The 23,145-nt window shown below is 46.7% G+C and overlaps 1 protein-coding gene across 1 annotated transcript in view; it reads right to left on the reverse strand.

Annotated features, from left to right (window-relative positions):
* The window catches only part of LOC311239451 (anoctamin-8-like), a gene marked incomplete at both ends in the record, with an annotated part of 212,392 nt that overhangs the window by 112,916 nt on the left and 76,331 nt on the right, over window positions 1–23,145 (reverse strand). The window contains one exon of the mRNA XM_084327759.1: window positions 8,350–8,460. Coding sequence (XP_084183885.1) covers window positions 8,350–8,460 — 111 coding nt within the window. The remainder of the gene's footprint in view (window positions 1–8,349; window positions 8,461–23,145) is intronic.

The following is a 23,145-nucleotide window of genomic DNA, read 5'->3' on the forward strand; positions in this document are numbered from 1 at the left end:
TGAGAGCGAATCGGCTCGGAGGGTGGCAGTATGGACGGATGAGAGCTATACTGCTGCAGGATGGTATTTAGCGGCGGCCAGTGTTATGGCTCAGCTGACTATTTTCCTGTCCACATTAGCGTCGGGTAGTGGGGCTACGGGACCAGCCGACACTGAAAACATTTTGCATGTTTGTGGTGTTATAGAGATCTTGACTCAGTCGCAAGCTATAACTGTGGGGAGGATTAGGATGCTATCAACGTTTGTTAATAGGCATATCTGGTTGGAGCAATCTCCTCTTGGGGAAGAAGATAGATTTTTTCTCCTCACGGCTCCTTTTTCCACAGAAGGACTTTTTGGTCGTTCTGCGGAGGCGCAGGCGGTTGTTGATCTGGGTCCCACACCACCTCACGCTATGCAGCCAGAGGTTGGAGCACGGCCTCGTCAGCGACTGTGGCGAGGCCCTCGACAGGCGGCCATGTTTCCCCCACCAGTGGTACCGTGGGCGGAGAGTCAACAGGGGTCCACAAGGCCGACAGCCTTGGCGGCCGAGGGATCGGCCATTTTGGGTGTACTCGGCTTGGGAAATACAAGCCGTTGTCATTCTGCCGCGAGCAGCCCGCTCCCCGTTCACTCCTCTCTCCGTTACCCATGGAAGCGGGGCTCTGATCGTTTTCCTTTGGCTGCGGGCCGCGAACCTTCTTTGAAGTGCATGCGGCCCCACTTTTCGCTTCTCATGGGGACAGGGGCTGACACCCAGTTGATGGCTGAGCCTGGGTCTGTCCGTGAGAATGTTGTGCTGTCGCGTGGCTCCTGCACCACATGTTGTGTGATGGGTGAGCCTGGTGTTACGGCTGCCACTATTTACAGTGGTCAGCAGGGGGACTCGAGGCCTCTTCGATTGAATGCTCAGCAAGGGTTACCCCAGCCTCGCCTTCGCCAGGCGGGGTATCACGCTGATGCCTCCCACTCCCGTGAGAGCGGCAGTGGTCTGCAAAGAAGAGGCGAGCGTGATTTGGGTGATAGCAATATCACTGCAGGGCTACGGCGTGTAGGAGCCCATGGGGTCCTCACGCCTTGCATGTCTAGCTGTAGAACAACTCCTCAGCATGCGCTAGAGGGGTGTTCAGGGGGGGAGTGTGTGTCAACCAGTTTGATGGCAGCTTCTCCCGTATCAAACCGGCCCTTTCTGTCGGGGTCCCCCCTTGGGTGCGTCGCACAGCGGGAGGGACCGGGCCACCTATCTACTGTTCCTTGCAGCCCAGCGTCAGTTGACGGCGGGTGCGCTGTGGGATTATTATCACATATGGCGACAAGAATGCCGTTTGGAGGGGTGGATAGAGAGAACGTTGAGGGAGGGGCTTGTTTTGCAGTTCGCACAACCCCACCCTCCGTTTTCAGGTTTGGTGCAGACCCTATTGTCAGGGTCAGAAGCAGTGACAGCCCTGGCCGACGAGATTCGATCTCTGTTGGCGAAGCAGGCTATAGTCGTGGTCCCGAGAGAGGACACGATGTCAGGCGTCTACTCCCGTTATTTTCTGGTGCCCAAAAAAACGGGAGGGGTCAGACCTATACTGGATCTGTCCGCGTTCAATCGTCTGATTGTGGCGAGACCATTCAGAATGTTGACCGTCAAACTCCTGCTGCTTGCTGTCAGAAGGGGAGACTGGTTCACCTCCTCGAACTCTGGCTATGGGCATCTCGCAGGCTGCGCAGTCTGAGGGCGCTCCACATCCCTGGTGTGGAGAATGGGGCGGTCCTCGTTGCGACGAGTGGGAACTGCACCACGATATAGTCAGACAGATCTGGGATCGCTTCGGGGAGGCCTCAGTGGATCTGTTTGCGAGCCGACGCTCTCACAAGTGCCCCTTGTGGTTCTCGGTCAGTCGGGCAGATCATCCCCCCTTGGGGGTGGATGCCTTCTCGATGTTTCCATGGCCGCCCGGCCTTCTGTACGCCTTTCCTCCTCTACAGCTGTTGAGTCAGCTGTTGGAGCAGATACGGAGGGAGCGCAGGACGGTGATCCTGGTCGCGCCGGACCGGGGCACGGCAGTGTGGTTCCCGGTCCTGATCCAGCTACTGGTAGCTCCGCCATGGCTTATTCCTTGGTCGGCGACGGCCCTCTCTCAAGCACACAGGTCGCTGTTTCAGTACCCGGTGTTTGGCCAACGTCTGATGGTGTGGCTGGTGAGAGGGTAAATCTGGAGCGGATGGACCCTTCTGTGGTTGATACCATCCGGAATGCGCATGCTCCCTCCACTGTCGCGCTTTACGCGGGCAGATGGCGTATGTTCCAAGAGTGGTGTAGGGCGGGGGGCAGGGACCCGGTGTCCTGCCCCCTGGATGCTGTCCTTGTCTACCTCCAGTCTCTCCTTGATAGACTGTCGGCTTCGACGGTGAGGGTATATGCAGCAGCTATATCCTCTTATCATGAGGGATTTGAGGGTGATGCTTTGTTCAGCCACCCTCTTGTGAAGCGGTTCCTGCTTGGCGCTCGACGCGTTAAGCCGGTAAAACGCTCTTTGGCTCCGAGTTGGGATCTTCAATTGGTCCTCGGTCGGTTGTCCTTGGCCCCGTTTGAGCCTCTTGAGCAAGCGCCGTTGGGACAGCTGTCGTTCAAGACCGCGTTCTTGCTGGCCGTCACCTCCGCTAAACGTGTGGGTGAGCTTTGTGCTCTCTCGGTACGACCAGAGTGCCTGTCTTTTCGTTCCGATTGCGGTGCCACTCTGCGGCCTAATCCTGCCTTCGTGCCTAAAAATATCCGGAGTTCCTTCCGCTCCTGGGATATTGTGGTTCAGGCGTTTCATCCGCCTCCTCACGCTAGTGAGTTGGAGGCGGGCCTTCACCTGTCATGTCCGGTCCGTGCTTTGGGGATTTACCTCAGCCGTACTCAGGGCCTCAGGGCTACCGATCAGCTTTTTGTCTGTTACGGTGGTTCTTGTGCCGGTAAGGCACTATCGAAACAGCGCCTGTCCCATTGGTTGTGCGAGGGCATTGCCCTCTGCTACACGTTGGCCGGGCTGGCTCCCCCTGGGGGCGTCAGGGCGCACTCCACTCGTGGGGTGGCGGCCTCTGCCGCTCTGCTGGGTGGGGCCTCGGTGGAGGACATCTGTGCTGCAGCTTTATGGTCCTCCCCGGGTCCCTTCGTAAGGTTTTACCTCATGGACATGACCGGGGGTTCTGTCTCCCAGGCGGTTCAGAGGTCTGTGGCCTCTCCTGCTTCCCGTCCTTTGGTGGGGTAGCAGGGGTGTGTGGGTATGGGCCACGGTGTGTTGTGTCACACGTGGTTCCGCCTGTGCTGTGTGTTCAAGGGGTTCTAGTTCCCTCTTGTTCGCACTCGGGTGGAGTTGACTGCGCCCCCTCTTCATTAGGAAGGATGGGGTGACGGGACTCCCCTTCCCCCTTGATGTGGGCTTACGGGTCCTCAGGGGGTGCATCTGTCGGGCCTCGCGTCCGCTCTACCCCATATCTCGGTATGGCTTAAGAGCGGGACGCGATGCAAGTACGATATATAACGACAGGTTATGTATATAACCTAGTTATATGAGTACTGGCTTAGCGTCCCGCTCTTAGCGTGCCCTGAGTTCCCTTGGGGAATCTTTTCCTGGAAATGATTTTTCCGAGGAAGAGTGAGTGGTGACCACGCCTAGTACTTTATAGTACGCCACTAAAGGGGCGGGGCCTGGCAGGTGGTGGGTGTATTTGGTTTTTTATTCGTTGATGGAGTACAATAGGTACATGAGATGAGGTATATCTCTGTATGGCTTAAGAGCGGGATGCTTAGCCAGTACTCATATAACTCGTCGTTAACCATTTCACTACCACACTACAGACAGTTAACTTAATTGTTTTACATTATTGGCACGTAAAACCATACTAGATCTCTCTAATAGAGAAAATCTATTATATCTCATTCATCTTTGTCAAATACATATATAGATATACATGTAGCAACACCACGGTACATAACACGTATGTTATGTACAGTACTAGGCCATAAGGAGCTTCTGATAATGATTCCACACAGTAGAACCACTTCAAAAGCAATACAACAGTAGATCTGGCCTCTGTGTGGAAAAGCCCCCCCCCATAAATTACAAGAAGAAGCCGACACTGTAAATGGATGACTCATCACACAAGATGTTCCTTGTTATGATTCAAGGTAGGAATGTTGAGTCCAATAGTAGAAAGGAAGAAGGAGGCGGAGATGGTGTTGCTATTCTCAAAATATGTGTTCTTTTATTATCAGAAACACTAGAGCAAGATAATGGAACGAGAAAGCATAATGTAGCCAGGCTACAACTGAGAGATAATTTAGAAAAGCGAAAACCGTACACAAGACGGAGAAAAAGATTAACACAACATAATAACAAAACCGGACCAGATGTCCCACTTCTGTCCGTGGCCGACTGCTCGCAGTACTTCTGTTGAAGATCCGACAACAGACAGGAGAACAAAGGATTACTATAAAGTAGGGGTGGACGGTATGGTCTAAAATTTATATCACGGTATAATTTGAAGCATAGACGGTAACGGTATATATCACGGTATCATCGTTTTTGATAATTTTTTTTTTTTATTTTATATAATTTTTTTTTTTTTATATAAAATATATATATTATATAATTAGACTTGTACTTGTATTATCTGCGAGACATCGCCACCACGCAACAAGCTCCACTGTCTGTGTGTACATTAGTAGCCTCCAGCTACGGCCAGGATTCTCCGGAGCTGCAGCTGGACCTATACTCGAGTAGCCTCGAGCTACGGCCAGGATTCACCGGCGCTGCAGCTGGGCCCTAGTATTGGTATAACGTTAAATCACATTCACAAGCCCTCAGCTCGAATACGCATCGAATCAGTGTTATAAGACATTGATATCAGGAGCTATCTGTAGCTACTGCTAGCCGGATATATAACGTTAATACAACGCCTCAGTGAATTATTTAGTTCAATGGGACAGTTCGTTTTGAACGGTGAACTACCTTGCGTTAACGTGAGCTAACGGCTAACGGAGCTATCATACACGTCTACTCTCTACTAGACTTGATGGAGCGTTTGTTGATGTCAGGAGCTATCGGTAGCTGGCCGACTAGATACCGTTCGGTTAGACAATGCCTCATCATGTATTAAACTAAAAGTGAATAGTTGACTGGGTCATTTTGTAACGGTAGCTAAGCTAACGTTAGCTCAGGGAGACGTCCCGTCCCACTAGACTACTAGTAGACCCGTGTTTACATGCGTGCGGGAGGGGCTGGCACGCCCACTGCGCGAAGCCTCCTAAATAACTTTTTCCAGTTCGCACATATCTATTATCTATGACTAATTCTATCTATTTTTAGGGGCAAATGCGAGTGAAATAGTCGCGCTGTGGTTACATGACGTCATTGCTATTTTAGAGCTGCACTACCGGTTACACGGTATAGGCAAAAACCATACCGTAGAGCAAATTCATACCGTTTATACCGTATACCGTTTATACCGTCCACCCCTACTATAAAGGCAAAATACCCAGCAAACCACACGCAGTAATTAGTGACAACAAATCACAGGTGACAATCAATCAGAGCTAATTGCAGATGACAGGGTGAAGTACTCCAGAATGGCAGTAGGGTTTCCACTCCAGAGAGAGGATAGAAACCCCAAACGTTACAGTTCCTGACTGGACTCAGGTATGTGGTGAGTGTTTTAAGATGTTCCTGACTGGACTTGGGTATGTGTTTTGTGTTTTAAGATGTTCCTGACTGGACTCAGGTATGTGTTGAGTGTTTTAAGATGTTCCTGACTGGACTCAGGTACGTGTTGAGTGTTTTAAGATGGTCCTGACTGGACTCAGGTATGTGTTGAGTGTTTTAAGATGTTCCTGACTGGACTCAGGTATGTGTTGAGTGTTTTAAGATGTTCCTGACTGGACTCAGGTATGTGTTGAGTGTTTTAAGATGTTCCTGACCGGACTCAGGTATGTGTTGAGTGTTTTAAGATGTTCCTGACTGGACTCAGGTATGTGTTGAGTGTTTTAAGATGTTCCTGACCGGACTCAGGTATGTGTTGAGTGTTTTAAGATGTTCCTGACAGGACTCAGGTATGTGTTGAGTGTTTTAAGATGTTCCTGACCGGACTCAGGTATGCGTTGAGTGTTTTAAGATGTTCCTGACTGGACTCAGGTATGTGTTGAGTGTTTTAAGATGTTCCTGACTGGACTCAGGTATGTGTTGAGTGTTTTAAGATGTTCCTGACTGGACACAGGTATGTGTTGAGTGTTTTAAGGATGGAGCCTGTAAAGTGCTGTAAATGGATGAGATCTAACTGTCCCCCAAGACCACGTCCTCTCCGTCCCTCCTGTGTCTGAGTGGTTGGCTGAACGCCCGAGACGACACATCTCTTTTAGTTTATGTAATGACGAATGGTCTGACCGTATGTTCAGACATACAGGGATGTGAAAGGCAGCCTTGCTTTACTCACATGGATTTGGCTGCTTGACTGGTACAATATTGTACGGTAGGAGTCGAAAATCCAGCCAACCTACCAACCAACCAACCAATCAGCCAACCTACCAACCAACCAACCAACCAACCAACCAACCAACCAACCAACCAACCAACCAACCAACCAACCAACCAACCAACCAACCAACCAACCAACCAACCAACCAACCAACCAACCAACCAACCAACCAACCAACCAACCAACCAACCAACCAACCAACCAACCAACCAACCAACCAACCAACCAACCAGCGAGCTAACCAACCAGCCAGCCAGCCAGCCAGCGAGCTAACCAACCAGCCAGCCAGCCAGCCAGCTAACCAACCAGCCAACCAACCAACCAACCAGCTAGCTAGCTAGCCAGCCAGCCAGCCAGCCAGCCAGCCAGCCAGCCAGCCAGCCAGCCAGCCAGCCAGCCAGCCGGCCAGCCAGCCAGCCAGCCAGCTAACCAACCAACAAGCTAGCCAGCCAGCCTGCCAATCAACCAACCAACCAACCAACCAAACATTCAACCAACCAACCAATCGATCAACCAGCCAGCCAGCCAGCCAGCCAGCCAGCCAGCCAGCCAGCCAGCCAGCCAGCCAGCCAGCCAGCCAGCCAGCCAGCCAGCCAACTAACCAACCAACAAGCCAGCCAGCCAGCTAACCAACCAATCAGCCAGCCAGCCTGCCAACCAACCAGCCAAGTTCTCAGCAGCCTACAATGCCACTGTGTCAGAAACTGTTAATAATAATTGACACAGCCTTTGTAAAGACAGATGGCTGTCCCTTGATGAACTAGCAGGTACTGTAAACGTCTCTAGGTAATGAGCGTCCCTCCTGGCTTAGTGCCTGAGACATTAAATGTCATTGCACTGTTCTGTTGAATCTGTTCTATAATGATTGAATGGCCTCAGGGCAAACAAAGTGTGGCTGGGCGAAAGATAAGGAGGCCAGCTGAGCAGTACATGAAAGGTTGCTGGTTTGATTCCCAGCATCGGTGTATTCCAGCTGTGAGTTGGCAAAAGGATGGTGTCTGGTATTACATCTGCAGCAGTGCCCACCCTATCTGTCAATGAGCCTCAAAGTACTGCAGCAGCATTGCTCTCTGATGAATATATGTAAATGCATGAGCTCTAATGATCCCCTTGGAACAATCTCTGTCCCTCCTGTGTGGTTGGCTGAACTCCCAAGACGTCTAAGGGACGAACGAACAGAGGGAGGGGGGATGGAGGGATGGAGCATAATACGGTGCCTGGGAATGACATTAGGATATTACAGGTCTCTGTGCACAGTAAGCACCATTGTACTTAGAGATCGATCGATTAATAGCACTGATGGGACGTTTTACAAACTATCGGTATTGGCTGTTTATGTATCAATATCCTGCCGTTTGATTAGCCATCTTTAAAGGGGTCTAGCGGGCTCATCTTGAAAGTTAGCGCAAATATACTCATAGGATATGAACATAGAGATCTTTTAATTAAGTAATATATTTTAGCTTAGCTTACATTTGATTGGAGGAAAATGTCATGGGCATGGCCATTTTCAAAGGTTTCCCTTGACTTTTCATCTCAAGATATCGGAATGAAAATTGGCTCAATGGAACCAGACAAAACCCCTCTTTTTAGCCTTTTGCCAAATTATTGTTATTATATCTGCCTTTAACAATCCACTATTGGTCAACCTCTAATTGTACGAATATCATTAGGATGTCACGTTCGGTCGGCACCATCTTACTGTACCTGGGAATGTCATTAGGATGTCACAGTTGTCTGTGGGCACCATCTTACTGTACCTGGGAATGTCATTAGGATGTCACAGTTGTCTGTGGGCACCATCTTACTGTACCTGGGAATGTCATTAGGATGTCACAGTTGTCTGTGGGCACCATCTTACTGTACCTGGGAATGTCATTAGGATGTCACAGTTGTCGGTCGGCACCATCTTCAGCCACGACTTGCGAGACATTAGGTACCGTCTGGCCTGCAGGAGGCGCTTCCCAAACAACTTGTCTGCAGGGAGAGAGAGAAAGAGAGAGAGAGAGAGAGAGAGAGAGAGAGAGAGAGAGAGATAGAGAGAGAGAGAGAGAGGGGAGGGGGAGAACACAGCTTGTAAGTTGCTTTGGATAAAGGCGTCAGCTAAATTACTAAATGTAAATGTAGAGAGAACATGCATTTAGTGTGCAATTAAAAGCCTAGCTTAAAATCTGTTTTGCCATGAGAGAAAGAGACAGACAGAGACAAACAGACAGAGAGAGAGAGAGAGAGAGAGAGAGAGAGAAAGAAAGAGACAGACAGATAGAGAAAGAGACATACATGGAGGGACAGAAGGAGAGAGAAAGAGACAGACAGAGAGAAAGAGACAGACAGAGAGAGAAAGACAGAGAGAGACATACAGAGTGAGAGAAAGAGACAGACAAGGCGAGAGACAGACAGACAGACAGACAGACAGAGAGACATACAGAATGAGAGAAAGAGAAGGACAGAGAGAAAGAGACATACAGAGAGAGATAGACAGACAAGCGACAGACAGAGAGAGAGACAGAGCGAGAGAGAGAGAGACAGACAGACAGACAGACAGACAGACAGACAGACAGACAGACAGACAGACAGACAGACAGACAGACAGACAGACAGACAGACAGACAGACAGACAGACAGACAGACAGACAGACAGACAGACAGAAATAGATATACAGAGAGGGAGAGGGAAAAGAGATGGTGAGGAAAAAATACAGGGGAGAAAGTTAGAGAAAGAAAGAGACACAGAGATAAAGATAGAGAGAGAGAAGTAGAAAGATAGTATTTGTGTTACTTTTACAGTTTTAACACGGTTGTACTGCAGTGGCAGGGCATGCTTATATACTGCATTTATACTGCAGTAGAAGAGCATGTTTAAATACTGCACTTGGTCACAAATAGAGAATAAAGTAAAGTACAATGAAATAGAGTTAATACAATATTCTCTATACAACCCTTCTGGGAGCGAGAGAGAGAGAGGGATGGATGGATGGATGGATGGAGGATATTTATTCATCAGATCAGGGATGCAGATGACAGCTTAGCCATGCAGATCTCTGCCAAACTACCAGTGAGTCTCACCCCATCGCTCACACCAACACTCGTCACTACGGCCAGGGGCGGACCTAGCCCATTTGGCGCCCTAGGCGAGATTCACCACTGCCCCCCCCCCCCCCCCCCAATTTTTTTTTTTTTTTTTTTTTTTATGGCTTTTTTCTTCATAGTTCTCTAACGTTAGTTTTTCTTTCTATCTATCTATCTATCTATCTATCTATCTATCTATCTATCTATCTATCTATCTATCTATCTATCTATCTATCTATCTATCTATCTATCTATCTATCTATCTATCTATCTATCTATCTATCTATCTATCTATTAGGGATGCTCGATATTGGCCTTTTTACCGATACCGATATTACGATATTGTCCAACTCTTAATTTCCGATACCGATATCAACCGATATCAACCGATACCGATATATGCAGGGTTTCCCACCCCAAAAAATGGAATAATTTCAGGTAACTAATCATTTCACTGGATATATATATAACAAATATTGTTATTGATTTTTTCTTTTTTTAAACCGATACCGATATTTTCCGATATCACATTTTACTGCCGATATCGGCCGATAATATCGGTCGGCCGATAATATCGGACATCCCTACTATCTATCTATCTATCTATCTATCTATCTATCTATCTATCTATCTATCTATCTATCTATCTATCTATCTATCTATCTATCTATCTATCTATCTATCTATCTATTAGGGATGCTCGATATTGGCCTTTTTACCGATACCGATATTACGATATTGTCCAACTCTTAATTTCCGATACCGATATCAACCGATATCAACCGATACCGATATATGCAGGGTTTCCCACCCCAAAAAATGGAATAATTTCAGGTAACTAATCATTTCACTGGATATATATATAACAAATATTGTTATTGATTTTTTCTTTTTTTAAACCGATACCGATATTTTCCGATATCACATTTTACTGCCGATATCGGCCGATAATATCGGTCGGCCGATAATATCGGACATCCCTACTATCTATCTATCTATCTATCTATCTATCTATCTATCTATCTATCTATCTATCTATCTATCTATCTATCTATCTATCTATCTATCTATCTATCTATCTATCTATCTATCTATCTATCTATCTATCTATCTATCTATCTATCTATCTATCTATCTATCTATCTATCTATCTATCTATCTATCTATCTATCTATCTATCTATCTATCTATCTATCTATCTATCTATCTATCTATCTATCTATCTATCTATCTATCTATCTATCTATCTATCTATCTATCTATCTATCTATCTATCTATCTATCTATCTATCTATCTATCTATATCTCTTACACACTGTCTCTATATCTCTCCCTCTCTTCTCACAGTACCTCTCTCTCACCCCCTTGTCAACTTCCCCTGCCCGCCCTCTCTCTCTCTCTCTCTGTTCCCAGAAGGGTTGTAGAGGGGGAACCTATTATGTTAATATTGCATTACAGTTTTTCTCAGTCGCTTTGGTGCATTTCTCACATCACTATTTACATTTTCACAACAGTTAGTGCATTTCTCAAAACAATTAGTACAAACTGCAAAACCCAGTTGATAACCTGCAAAAGCGTGTCACTTGCTCAAAATGGATAGTTCCTTCTTCAAAAGCAAGTATTCATGTCAATGAAAGTGTCAGTGTCATCAAAATGAAAAGTCCTGACACCATTGTTTATGAACAAGATAGTCACATGGCTTTGTCATGTTTTCATTATGACAGATCACTCTGTAAGTGTTTTCCAATGCAAAACAGTCAGATCTTGGTGACACTACCTGAAAATGCTCAAGACAGCACTATGCACTATTTGCACAGTCATTTGAAATCTACAGTTATATACTCGTACTGGCATCGCGTCCCGCTCTTACAGTTTTTCTCAATTGCTTTGGTGCATTTCTCGGATCAGAATTAAAGTTCTCATAACTGTTAGTGCATTTCTCAAAACAATTAGTACAAACTGCAAAACCTAGGTGATAACCTGCAGAAGCGTGTCACTTGCTCAAAATGGATAATTCATTCCTCAAAAGCAAGTATTCATGTCAATGAAAGTGTCACTCTCATCAAAATAAAAAGTCCTGACACCATTGTTTATGAACAAGATAGTCAAATGGCTTTGCCATGTTTTCATTATGACAGTTCACTCTGTAAGTGTTTTCCAATGCAAAAAAAGTCAGATCTTGGTGACACTTTCTGAAAATGCTCAAGACAGCACTATACACTATTTGCACAGCCATTTGAAATCTACAGTTACACATTGCTGTATTTAGTGAGGTAAATGAGTACAAGACACATATGTTTCACATTTTTACTGCATATGCTCTTTGCAATTTTAATTTGTTCAAAGCATTGTGCAAATGAAAAATACAAACTAATTTACAACAAACATAAGAAACCCTTTGGCCTTTGGGTAGAGCTGTGCACAACTGTAAACAATATTGCAGTACATATTGGAACTGAATTGGAACATACAACATACACAGTACTGTAAATCATTCATTCACATCCAGACGTTCCTGTCTGTTGGCTATTGGATTCAGGAATGGGGAGTAGGGAGGGAGATATTCCACCAGCATCCTTTCATGTGCTGCAAACCACTGTGTGACCAGAATTGCGTGGTGAAAATGCACATTATCCCATACAACAACGTACTTGGTCAGATGGTCGCCATTTAGACCCCTCTCATTCTCAGGGATTATGTTCCTGTAAAGAGTCTAAAAAAGTCAGCAGATGTTGTGTGTTGTATGGACCAATGCGGGTCATATGGGTGAGGGCGCCGTTTTCTGAGATGGCTGCACACATTGTAATATTCCCTCCTCGTTGGCCTGGGACATCAGTGGTTGTTCTCTGTCCAATGCGATTCCTTCCACGCCTTCTACCTTTTGCCAGATTGAAACCCGCCTCATCAACATATATGAATGTGTGCAGCGATTCCCTGGCATCCAGCTCCATTCAGGGGAAAAATTATAAAGAAATGTATCAAATTTGCTTGACAGATTTTGACAACTAGTTCAACATATTTGTATGTAATGACTCAAGCAATGAAATGAGGACTATTAGTTTGATAGGGAATGACTATTCAGCAGTCATAAGTATAGTTCATTTTGACTGACATGACCTAAGCAAATGATAATGTTATAAAACAGCATAGAATTGTATGAAAGCAATTGATGCATGTCCAAAAGCATTTGCAATTTGTTCGGAGGAATGAGAAACTGCTACTATGATGTGCACAAATTACAAAATGTTGTGGAGGTTGAACTAACAGTTATGAGAACTTTAATTCTGATCAGAGAAATGCACCAAAGCAATTGAGAAAAACTGTAAGCCATATCGAGATATACCTCATCTCCTGTACCTACTGTACTCCATGAACGAAAACAAAACACAAACACCCAAACACTTGACCAGGCCCCGCCCCAGTGGCTTACTATAATTTTGAATTTGAATACTTTATTTTGACACAAATCGTAGGACAAACACATTTTAAAAGACAAGACAATAACAGTGTCAACAACGCTGGTCAAAAATGGATAAAACACAATAAAGCCAAGGCTTGTTTCCATTGTGGTCCATACATGGAACATAAAAAGGCACAGAAACACAAATGGACATGTACACTAGACAGGACACATCCTAAAAATGTGTATAAAAACACCTAACAACTCATACAGTTAACTAATGTTAAAAGAAAATCCGCAAACCCTTAAAAGCAACTCATGATAAAAGAAATAAAAGCCAAGTTATGATAAAAGAGATAAAAAACATTTTAAGACCAATTTGAGTTGCTGCTGAGCCATGTTTTTAGGGCGGATTTAAATCCGAGAGGGCAGTTCAGGAGTTTTATGAATGTTGGCAGGGCATTCCACATTACCGTAGCCGAGTAAAAAAAAATCATCTTTCCCCATGCATGTCCTGACTCTCGGCGGGACCAGGTCCGTGGGGCTTCCTCTTGTGGCGTGTTTGTGGACATCTCCTACTTTATTAAAATAATTTACTAGGTACTTGGGGACCGTTTCTTTCAGTACTTTAAAAACCAGTAGCATTTTAAGCTGGTGTACCCTTTCTTCAACCCTAAGCCATCCCAGACTGCTAAAGTGGGCTGGCGTTAGGTGAGTCCTAAAGTGAAGGTTGTGCAGGAGTCTCACTAGTTTGTTTTGGGAGGTCTGGAGCTTTGTCTTCATTTGTTTTGATATGTTGCTGTACCATGAAGTGCAAGCATAGTCAAAGTGACATTGGATGAGGGCTCCAGCTAGGGTCCTCAGAGCGTTTCTATTTATGAACGAGGAACTTTTTGTGCCATTTTTTCGTTAGAAAGTTTGTTATTTAAGGGGAGACACTGCAGGTGAATAGGGTAAACAAATTAACTAATAGATATCACAATGAAACTTCCCCAGTTGATTACTTATATTAAGACAAGACTTTTTTGTATTACAAGTTTTCTGAAATTGTATGTTTAAATATGCAAATGAGGCATGATCTACTTAAATATGCACTAATTTGCATATAATTCCAGGACAGAAATCTGAACATTGGATAAAGCCATTTTCAAAATTATAATTTCATTTTGTTGACATATTAGAGCCAAAGGTTATTACAGAGGGGATTTTGGATATCTCTTTTTATCACTCCATAAATCAGAAAATACTCCATTCAGTCCATTTTTATGGTAAAATTCCATATTTCGCCATGTTTTTAGGAATAAAATGTGATATAAATCAGGGTATGAATGCGATATCAACAAACCCTTCTGTAAATACCTTCAGAACATAGATATGAATAGAACTGGAAGGTTTGGTGTATGTGTGTGCTACTGAAGTGGAGATTTCTGGCTCAGAGTATGAGGAAAAACTCTTAAAACTCATTTTTGGGAAAACGCCTTCAAAGTTCTGTATTGTAAAATGCCATACTTTTTTTTTTTAAACATATTTACAAACACAATACCTAATCAAACCATTAGTAATAAACAACCTAAACACATGCCTGATAACTGAATAATAATAATAATGATGTTATTGAACTGAACAGAACTACACACAGGCTACAAACAGTGTAGTACAGTGTAGTACCCCCTAATAGGCAAACATTTTTTGAATAGATATCACTATGAAACTTTCCCAATTTGTTATGTACATATAAACTAAGAAAAAATATATTGCAAGTTTTCTGAAATGTATGTTTATATATGCAAATGAGGCACTTCCATATTAAATATGTGCACATTTATGGATGCAATAAGGCAAAATGATGTAAAATAAACAACTAAATGTGTGTTATTGACGTTTTATTGTCACTAGTTTCATAGAAGACATGTTTAGGAAGCAAAATATAACAAAATCTCAAAATCAACAAAAAAAGGATATTTGACTATTCACCTGCAGTGTCTCGCCTTAAAATAAAGCCCAGGTAGGTGACCTCCTCTTTATCCTCAATAATGTTTTCACCACTCACCCTTCCTCTTTTTCGTTTTCCATCATGGCGGATGCTTGCACCCTGTGTAACTAGCGTTTATGATCTGCAGAGAGAAATTGAACAATGCCGGAGGTTTGCCAGCCCCTGGAATCTTCTCAGCATGTTCTGATGGCGCGCGTATGGGTCCTGCGGTCCTGCAGCTGGATGCATCTCGATGCATCCGCGTCGGGACTGTAACTGGGGTTTCCTCGTCTTGTTGACAGCAGATAGAGGGACGACGTGCGATGTGTAGCTATCGAGCTACCTCGCACCTAGGTAGGCTCTGTGCCATCAGGCATTAACGCTGGTGTTAGTAATGCTGCTTGTTGTTCTGTTAGACAACCGAGTTGTGTATCGGCGCAAGGGGCAGGATGTCTGGGTGAACGTCCCTCTGAGTTGGACGTTTTCCAGGCTATCCTGGAGCGCGCTGCTAATACTAATGCTATAATGCTGGGTCACTGTTCTAATGTTCCCCGCTGTGGGATGTCACTTGGCATAACAATGCTGGCGTTGGTGATGTTGCTTGAGTTGTCCCGGGAGACAACCGAGTTGTGTATTGGCGCAAGGGGCAGGATATCTGGGTAAACATTGTTGTTTTCCCGGGTATCCTGGAGCGCGTGGCTAACGCTATGCTATATGCTGGGTACTGTTTCTGTTTTTGGTTCCCCGCTGAGGGATGTCTTTATACAAGGTCTTCCCTCCTCTTAACCATTCATGCTGACGGTCAATCGGTGTCTACTGTTATGAGTATTGCGGGGAGTTTTGTTTACCTTTTTCATGGGTGAATGGGCTGAGGTCTAGGGCTGGTGTGCTTTTTTGTGAATATTATGAATGGATGCAGGACTGGTTTCTCTGGTCCGCATCCCCTTAACGTTGTGTGTATGGGCTAGCCCATTCTACAGTGTATTGGTGGTGTTTTTAGTTCATTTATTCATTAACCCCTTCATGGGTGCACACCACAGTGGAGGTTGCTGGTTGCAACCACCACTGGTGCTCCGTGTTTATGAAGCAGGTGGGATCAGTCCTTTGCCTCTGGCATGTTGAAACAGTGCCCCGCCCGGCCGACACCATGAGGTGAGTCGGCCCGGCGGGTGGCTGGTGGGCTGTTAAAGCCTATACCGCCACGGTATAGAATTGGCAGCGATTAGTGACTTTGTTCGAATTGCTGTTTTTTCTGTCAAAAATGGTGTCTGGTGGCGGGGCCATGGGGGCCAGCCGACGTCAAAACATTGGGGGTTTTTGACGTTATTAGCTTTGACCTAGCCGCAAGCTATAACCGCAGGGAGGGCTAGGATGCTGTCAATGCTTGTTTACAGACATCTTGGTTGGATTAGTCTCCTTTTGAGGGGGTGAGAAGTTAAAAAGAATTTTTCCCTCCTCAGGGCTCCCCTCTCCGCAGAGGATCTTTGGTCTTCCGCTGGAGTGCGGTCGGTATTTGTCCTAGGCCCCACACCGCCTCACGCCGCGCAGCCAGAAGTGAGAGCACGGCCTCGTCAGCGACTAGGGCGAGGCCCTCAACAGGCGGCCATGTTTTCGCCTGCCAGAGGTACCCTGGGCGTTGAGTCAACAGTCCACGAGGCCGACAGCCTTGGCGGCCGAGGGATCGGCCATATTGGATGAGCGCGGCCTGAGAAACCGTCGCCGTCCTGCCGCGAGCAGCCCGCTCTCCGATCACTCCCTCCCCCAACACCGGCGGAAAAGGGGCTCTGATTTGTTTCCTTTGGCTGCGGGCCGCGAGCCTTCGTTGAAGCGCATGCGGCCCCACATTTCGCTTCTCATGGGGACAGGGGCTGACACCCAGTTGATGGCTGAGCCTGGGTCTGTCCATGAGAATGTTGTGCTGTCAAGCGGCTCCCACACCATAAGCTGTGTTTGGTTGAGCCTGGTGTTACGTCTGTCAACTACAAGTGTTGTCAGCAGGGGGGCTCGAGACCTTTTTTTGAGGCACACAGTACGGGCTTCCCCGCCCTCGCCTTCGCCAGGCCAGGTATCACGTTGGTGCCTCCCACTCCTGAAAGATTGGCAGTGGTCTCCCAGGTGCGCGTGATTTGGGTGGTAGTAATATCACTGCAGGGCTACGTTGTGTAGGAACCCATGGGGGCCTCACACCTTGCATGTCTAGCTGCAGAACAACTCCTCAGCATGTTCTGGAGGGGTGTTCAGTGGGGGAGCTTTTGTCACCTGGTATGATGTCAGCTTCCCCGTATCAAACCGGCCTTTTCTGTCGGGGTCCCCCCTTGGGTGCGATTGCCTCGTGGGTTGTATCAGGGACGTTGTCCCGATTCCACGGAACGCCCTGCCCGCACGGTTGGCGGGTTCAGAGTTGGCTACGCACAGCGGGAGGGACCGGGCCGCCTGTCTACAGTTCCTTGCGGACCAGCGCCGTATGGCGGCGGGTGCGCTCTGGGAGTATCATCACATATGGCTTCAGCAGTGCCATATGTCGAAGTGGATGGAGAGAATGCTGAGGCGGGGACTTGTATTTACACAACCCCACCCGTTTTCAGGTTTGGTACAGACCCTATTGTCAGGGTCACCAGCAGTGACAGCTCTGGTCAATGAGATCCAATCTCTGTGGACAAAGCAAGCCATCGTTGTGGCCTTTTCCTCCCGGTATTCTCTGGTGCCCGAGAACTCGGGAGGGGGGGGGGGGGGGGCGGTGTCAGACCCATGCTGGACCTGTCCCATGGGAAGGTTCAGCATTTTTTGGATCGTCTCCTATCTGTTGAACACTGTCAGGTGGGGGCCTGGTTCTCCTCCATAGACCTGTAGGATGCGTATTCGCATCCCCAATCTTCCATCCTAGGGCTTACCTACGCTTCCTTTGCAGGGTTTAGCGTATGAGTACCAGAGGCTGCCGTTCGGTTTTTCTCTGGCTCCTCGCATCTTCACCAAGTGCGTGGAGGCCACACTGGGGCCTCTGCGTCGTCAGGGGTTACGAAGTGTATTCTGCCCTGACGACGTTCTGGTCCCTGGCGGTCAAGGTGGATCGTCAGGTCTCAGACCAGGCAGGTGGTGGAATTCCTACCAGCCTGGGGTTTGCTGTAGCCGGACTCAGGACCTCAGGGCTACCGATCAGCTTTTTGTCTGTTATGGTGGCTCTCGCACTGGTAGGGCACTGTCGAAACAGCGCCTGTCCCATTGGTTGTGCGAGGGCATTGCCCTTTGCTACACGTTGGCTGGGCTGGCCCCCCCTGGGGGTGTCAGGGCGCACTCCACTCGTGGGGTGGCGGCCTCTGCCACCCTGTTAGGAGGGGCCTCGGTGGAGGACATCTGTGCTGCGGCCTCATGGTCCTCCCCGGGTCCCTTCGTAAGGTTTTACCTCATGGACATGACTGGGGATTCTGTTTCCCAGGCGGTTCTGAGGTCTGGAACCTCCCCTGCTTCCCACCTTTCGGTGGGTTAGCAGGGATGTGTGGGTGTGGACCGCAAGGTGTTGTGTCACACGTGGTCCCGCCTGTGCTGTGCGTTTGGAGGTTCTAGTTCCCTCTTTTCGCACTTGGGTGGAGTTGACTGCCGCCCCCTCTTCACTAGGAAGGAGGGGTGACGGGACTCCCCTCCCCCCTGATGTGGGCTTACGGGTCCTCAGGGGGTACATTTGTCGGGCCTCGCGTCCGCTCTACCCCATATCTCGATATGGCTGAATGAATGAATGAATGAAAACTTTATTTAACAGATTGCAGAATGGGTACAATACAGTACGGCTCAATACATACAATTGTTAATGGGATGCAGACCTGAGAAAGACGTTTGTCTTGTTTCTATCAGGGTCCCCCATTTTCAATTCATATAGACATTTATGACATACACAACATACATGACATTTATGGCATAGGGACATATAGGTATTTAGTACTGATACATTTGTGACATAAACGGTATTCAAATATACAGTACTGTTACCCCTAGATCCTGACAGAGTATATACATATGATGGGGAGGGGACTGTACATTAGGAGGGGGTGGGTGGGTGGGAGAGAAATATACATACGGCGGGGAGGGAATATATACATGCGGTGGGGAGGAGACTGTCTATTAGGAGGTGGTGGGGGTTTTGGGCATTTACGGTGGCCAGTTTCGAATTGCAGCCTCCCGTAGGTGCTCTTTAAGAGCGGTTTTGAATGTGGGCAGGGATTCACATTCCTTTACAGCTTTGGGTAGGGCATTCCACATTGTTGTGGCATAATTGCGAAACGTGTTTAGTCCCTTGTTTGAGCCGAATCTGGGTTTAACATGATTTGTTGAGCTTCCTCTGGTGTTGTGGTCGTGGTATTCACTGACCTTTGGGAAGTATTTTGACATGTACATGGGCACCCCGGTCGTATAGTGTATCTTGTAGACCAGGCCCATTGCAAGTTGTTGTACTCTGTCGTCTACTCTAAGCCATCCTAGGTTGTCAAAGTGGGCAGGGGTGAGGTGGGTTCTGGGGTTCAGGTCAAGTAGTAGTCTGACCAGTTTGTTTTGTGATGTTTGTAATTTTGTTTTAAGCGCCTTTGAGGTGCTTTGGTACCATGAGGTGCACGCATAGTCATAGTACCCTTGAATGAGTGCTCCTGCCAGAGTCTTCAGGGTATTCTTGTTTACCAGAGAGGAGATCCGGTACAAGAATCTAGTTCGTTGGTTGACTTTTTTTATTACATTGGATGCCATTTTGTCACAGGAAAGATTTTCCTCTAGGATGGAACCCAGGTAGGTAATTTCGTCTTTCCTTGTGACAATATTGTCACCCACTGTAACTGAGAAGCCGTCGGTCTTGCTGAGTTTGTTATTTGAACCGAAGAGAATGGACTCTGTTTTGCCCATGTGTAATGATAGTTTGTTATCAGCGAGCCATATGCAGATTTTGCCTAGTTCCGAGCTGAGGGTTTTTTCAACCTGCAACTTGTTCTTGTCAGAGACCAGCAGGGCTGAGTTGTCCGCAAACAGGAACAAGTTGCAGTCACAGGCTGACGACATGTCATTTGCATAAATTAGGACGAGTAGCGGTCCTAGTATGCTTCCTTGTGGAACACCACAGCTCACTGTGAGGGGGGGGGGATAGAGTACCGTTTACCTCTACCATCTGTTCTCTCCCCTCCAGGTAGGATTGCATCCAGCTCACTGATAAGCTATCAAAACCAATTGCTTTTAGCTTGTCCATCAGAATGGAGTGATTGACAGTGCCGAAGGCCTTTTGTAGGTCCAGCATGACCATGCCGCAGTATTTGCCTGCGTCCACCTCTTGTTTGATGTGGTCGTTCAAATAGAGTTTAAGAGCGGGACGCGATGCCAGTATGAGTATATAATGATAGGTTATGTATATAACCTACTTATATGAGTACTGGCTAAGCGTCCCACTCTTAAGCGTGCCCTGAGGTCCCTTGGGGGGTTTTTCTGATGGAAAACTCTTCCCGAGGAAGGGTGAGTGGTGACCACACCCGGTGTCTTATAGTAAGCCACTGGGGCGGGGCCTGGTCAAGTGTTTGGATGTTTTGTTTTTGTTCATGGAGTACAGTAGGTACAGGAGATGAGGTATATCTGGATATGGCTTAAGAGCGGGACGCTTAGCCAGTACTCATCGTTACACATTACTGTACACACTGTACACATTGTAATATTCCATCCTTGTTGGTCTGGGACATCAATGGTTGCTCTCTGTCCAATGTGATTTCTTCCACGCCTTCTAGCTTTTGCCAGATTTAAACCCGCCTCATCAACGTATGAATGTGTGCAGCAGTTCCCTGGTACACGTTTTATCCCAGAAGAGAGAGAGAGAAAAACTATAAACTTTTCCTGTGTAACATAATGCATTTTGGACAACATAGTGTACAGTATGAACTGTCATGTAAGTGTACTGCATGGCACTACACAAAGTAACCAGTTTACAGCACTGAACATTAGAGTATGCATAGAACACATAAATGTTTTACTTGTACATAGAAGTGGGGAGCTAGGCGATCATGGAGTAGACGTGTTTCACGTGAGCTCCCTTCTATCGTGCGAAATATACTTTTCTCCCCATTAGTCTTTATTTTATTTTTATTTGTTATTTGTCTGCTTGTTGAGTCGTCGAGTTTCAACTACTGTCGTCGACTTTTTTCAACTTTCTGCGATGTCGGTGGTGGAGACCAGATCCATGAGCACCCCAGCCGGCAAACTGCCACCGGGCCTAACCTCGCCGTCGCCCGGTATCAGTGAGATAAGCGAAGCTGTACTCTCGGTCATGACCAAACTCCATGCAGACTTTGAGACACGCTTCGCTGAAACACAAAGAAAGGTGCAGGCGGAATTTTTTGATAACCTTCATCGAGAGATGTCAGAGGAAATTAGGTTGGCGGTCGACCCATTGAAATACAAGATGGAGTCGCTGCACGTTGTCTCCTCGGCTAATGCTAACGAACTAGCCACGCTAACGACAGAGGTCTCACTACAAGGCAAGAGGATGGCGGGTCTGGAGACCTCCCTGCTGGCTAGGCAGGCTGAAGTTGCCAAACTACAGTCGATAATTGTGGAAATGCAGTCCCGGGAGAGACGCTACAACATCAGGATTGTTGGTGTACCGGAGGGCAACGAGGGAGGCCGTCTCTCGGAGACCATGCCGGAATTGCTGCAGGAAATACTGGGGAAAGATGTCCTCCCCAGCCCTCCCGTATGTGAATCGGCCTACAGAGCGGGCAAGACCAGTCCTGGAGTGAACAAAGAGCCGAGGCCCATCATTGTCAAGCTGAACAGGCTTCAGCAGAGGGAGCTCATCATGCGGTCGGCCCGTGCCAGAAGGGGTAAACTAAGTCTTGGCGATCACAAAGTGGCCATTTTCGAAGACTTTACGCCGGAGGTTCAAGCACAGAGAGGCGAATACAAAGTGGTCATGTCCAGGCTATGGAAACTAGGCCTGAGGCCTACGCTATTCGCTCCCGCGAAATTATCTGTGCTGGGTAAGGACGATGATCGGCGTTCATTTTGGTCGTTGGCTAAAGCGAAGGAATATCTCGGGGGGATAGCCGAGACTGTAGCTTGATATCTATGTCGGGTGAGTGACTTGGCGATGTGGGCCTGCATACATTGATGGGGCGGACTACTCACAAATGCTTGTTGTCATGCCCAGACATGCTAACTGTCCACTGCCCATCCAAACTAGCGGGGCATCCCAATGACTTCTGTTACTTGCTAATGCTGACCTCATGGTCGTACGTGTGTGTCGCCTCTATGAAAGCTAGCGAGCTAGCTGAACAATGTACAAAACAGATTCTAGCGTGCTAGCCGGATTCATCACTAGCTTACGCGCTAGCCTCGGGCTAGCTAGCAGGCTGTGTCTATCGCCCGCGCCGAGACATTCGAGACCCGTTAATGTTTACGTATTTTGGTTGTTGTTGCTGTTTAAGTGACATCGGTTTGCACAATTCAACGGTGATCGGGTCCTTAACTAACTTCTTGTATGCTTTTATTTTTATATCCAGGCTGTTTTGAGCTTTGGGCTCCAGTAGTAGAAGGTCGGTTGAATATATATATACAATATATGATAACAGGTTGTGTCAGTTATAGCTTATTACTATCCCCGGGTTAATGAAGGTGTTTAATTCTATTCTTACATAGGTTATGTCATTCCAGCCGTTGTGCCTGATCAGAGGGGCTGTTACATGCGTGCACTTTGACCTTTTTTCCCTTTCTTCTTATTGTCGCTGTTTAAATGACATCTGTTTGCACAATTTAACTGTGATCCGATCCTGCCTTAGACTATCTGCTGGTATGCTTTAATTTAATTTTGTTTTGAATTTTCCTTTATCCATTTATGCTATAACATTGCAACATTAATACGCAGACTCGGAAGTAGATGGTTACAGGGTTGATGTTGAGTAATTATATAATAATGGCTATTTTTTCCATTATAGTTGTCTCATGTTATGGCCAAGGCTCACGGTGGTTTTCGACCGATATCTTTATTGAATTTAATTTTAATTGTAATTTGTGTTTATTGGACTAGTGGGGGTTTAATCAGGGGTTTATCTAGAGGGGGGTCGGAGTGGAGAGCGTCTTATTGGATCCATGACTCCAGTGGGAAATGATAGGAAGATGACCATCCTTAGTGGATGGGGCATAGGGAGGGGATTGGAGAGTGGGTATAGGAGGGTTAATAATAGGACGGGTGGGTTAGGGTTTAGAGTAG

The sequence above is a fragment of the Notolepis coatsorum genome (assembly GCF_963971535.1).
Source record: "Notolepis coatsorum genome assembly, chromosome: 13".
Taxonomy (NCBI): Eukaryota; Metazoa; Chordata; class Actinopteri; order Aulopiformes; family Paralepididae; genus Notolepis; species Notolepis coatsorum.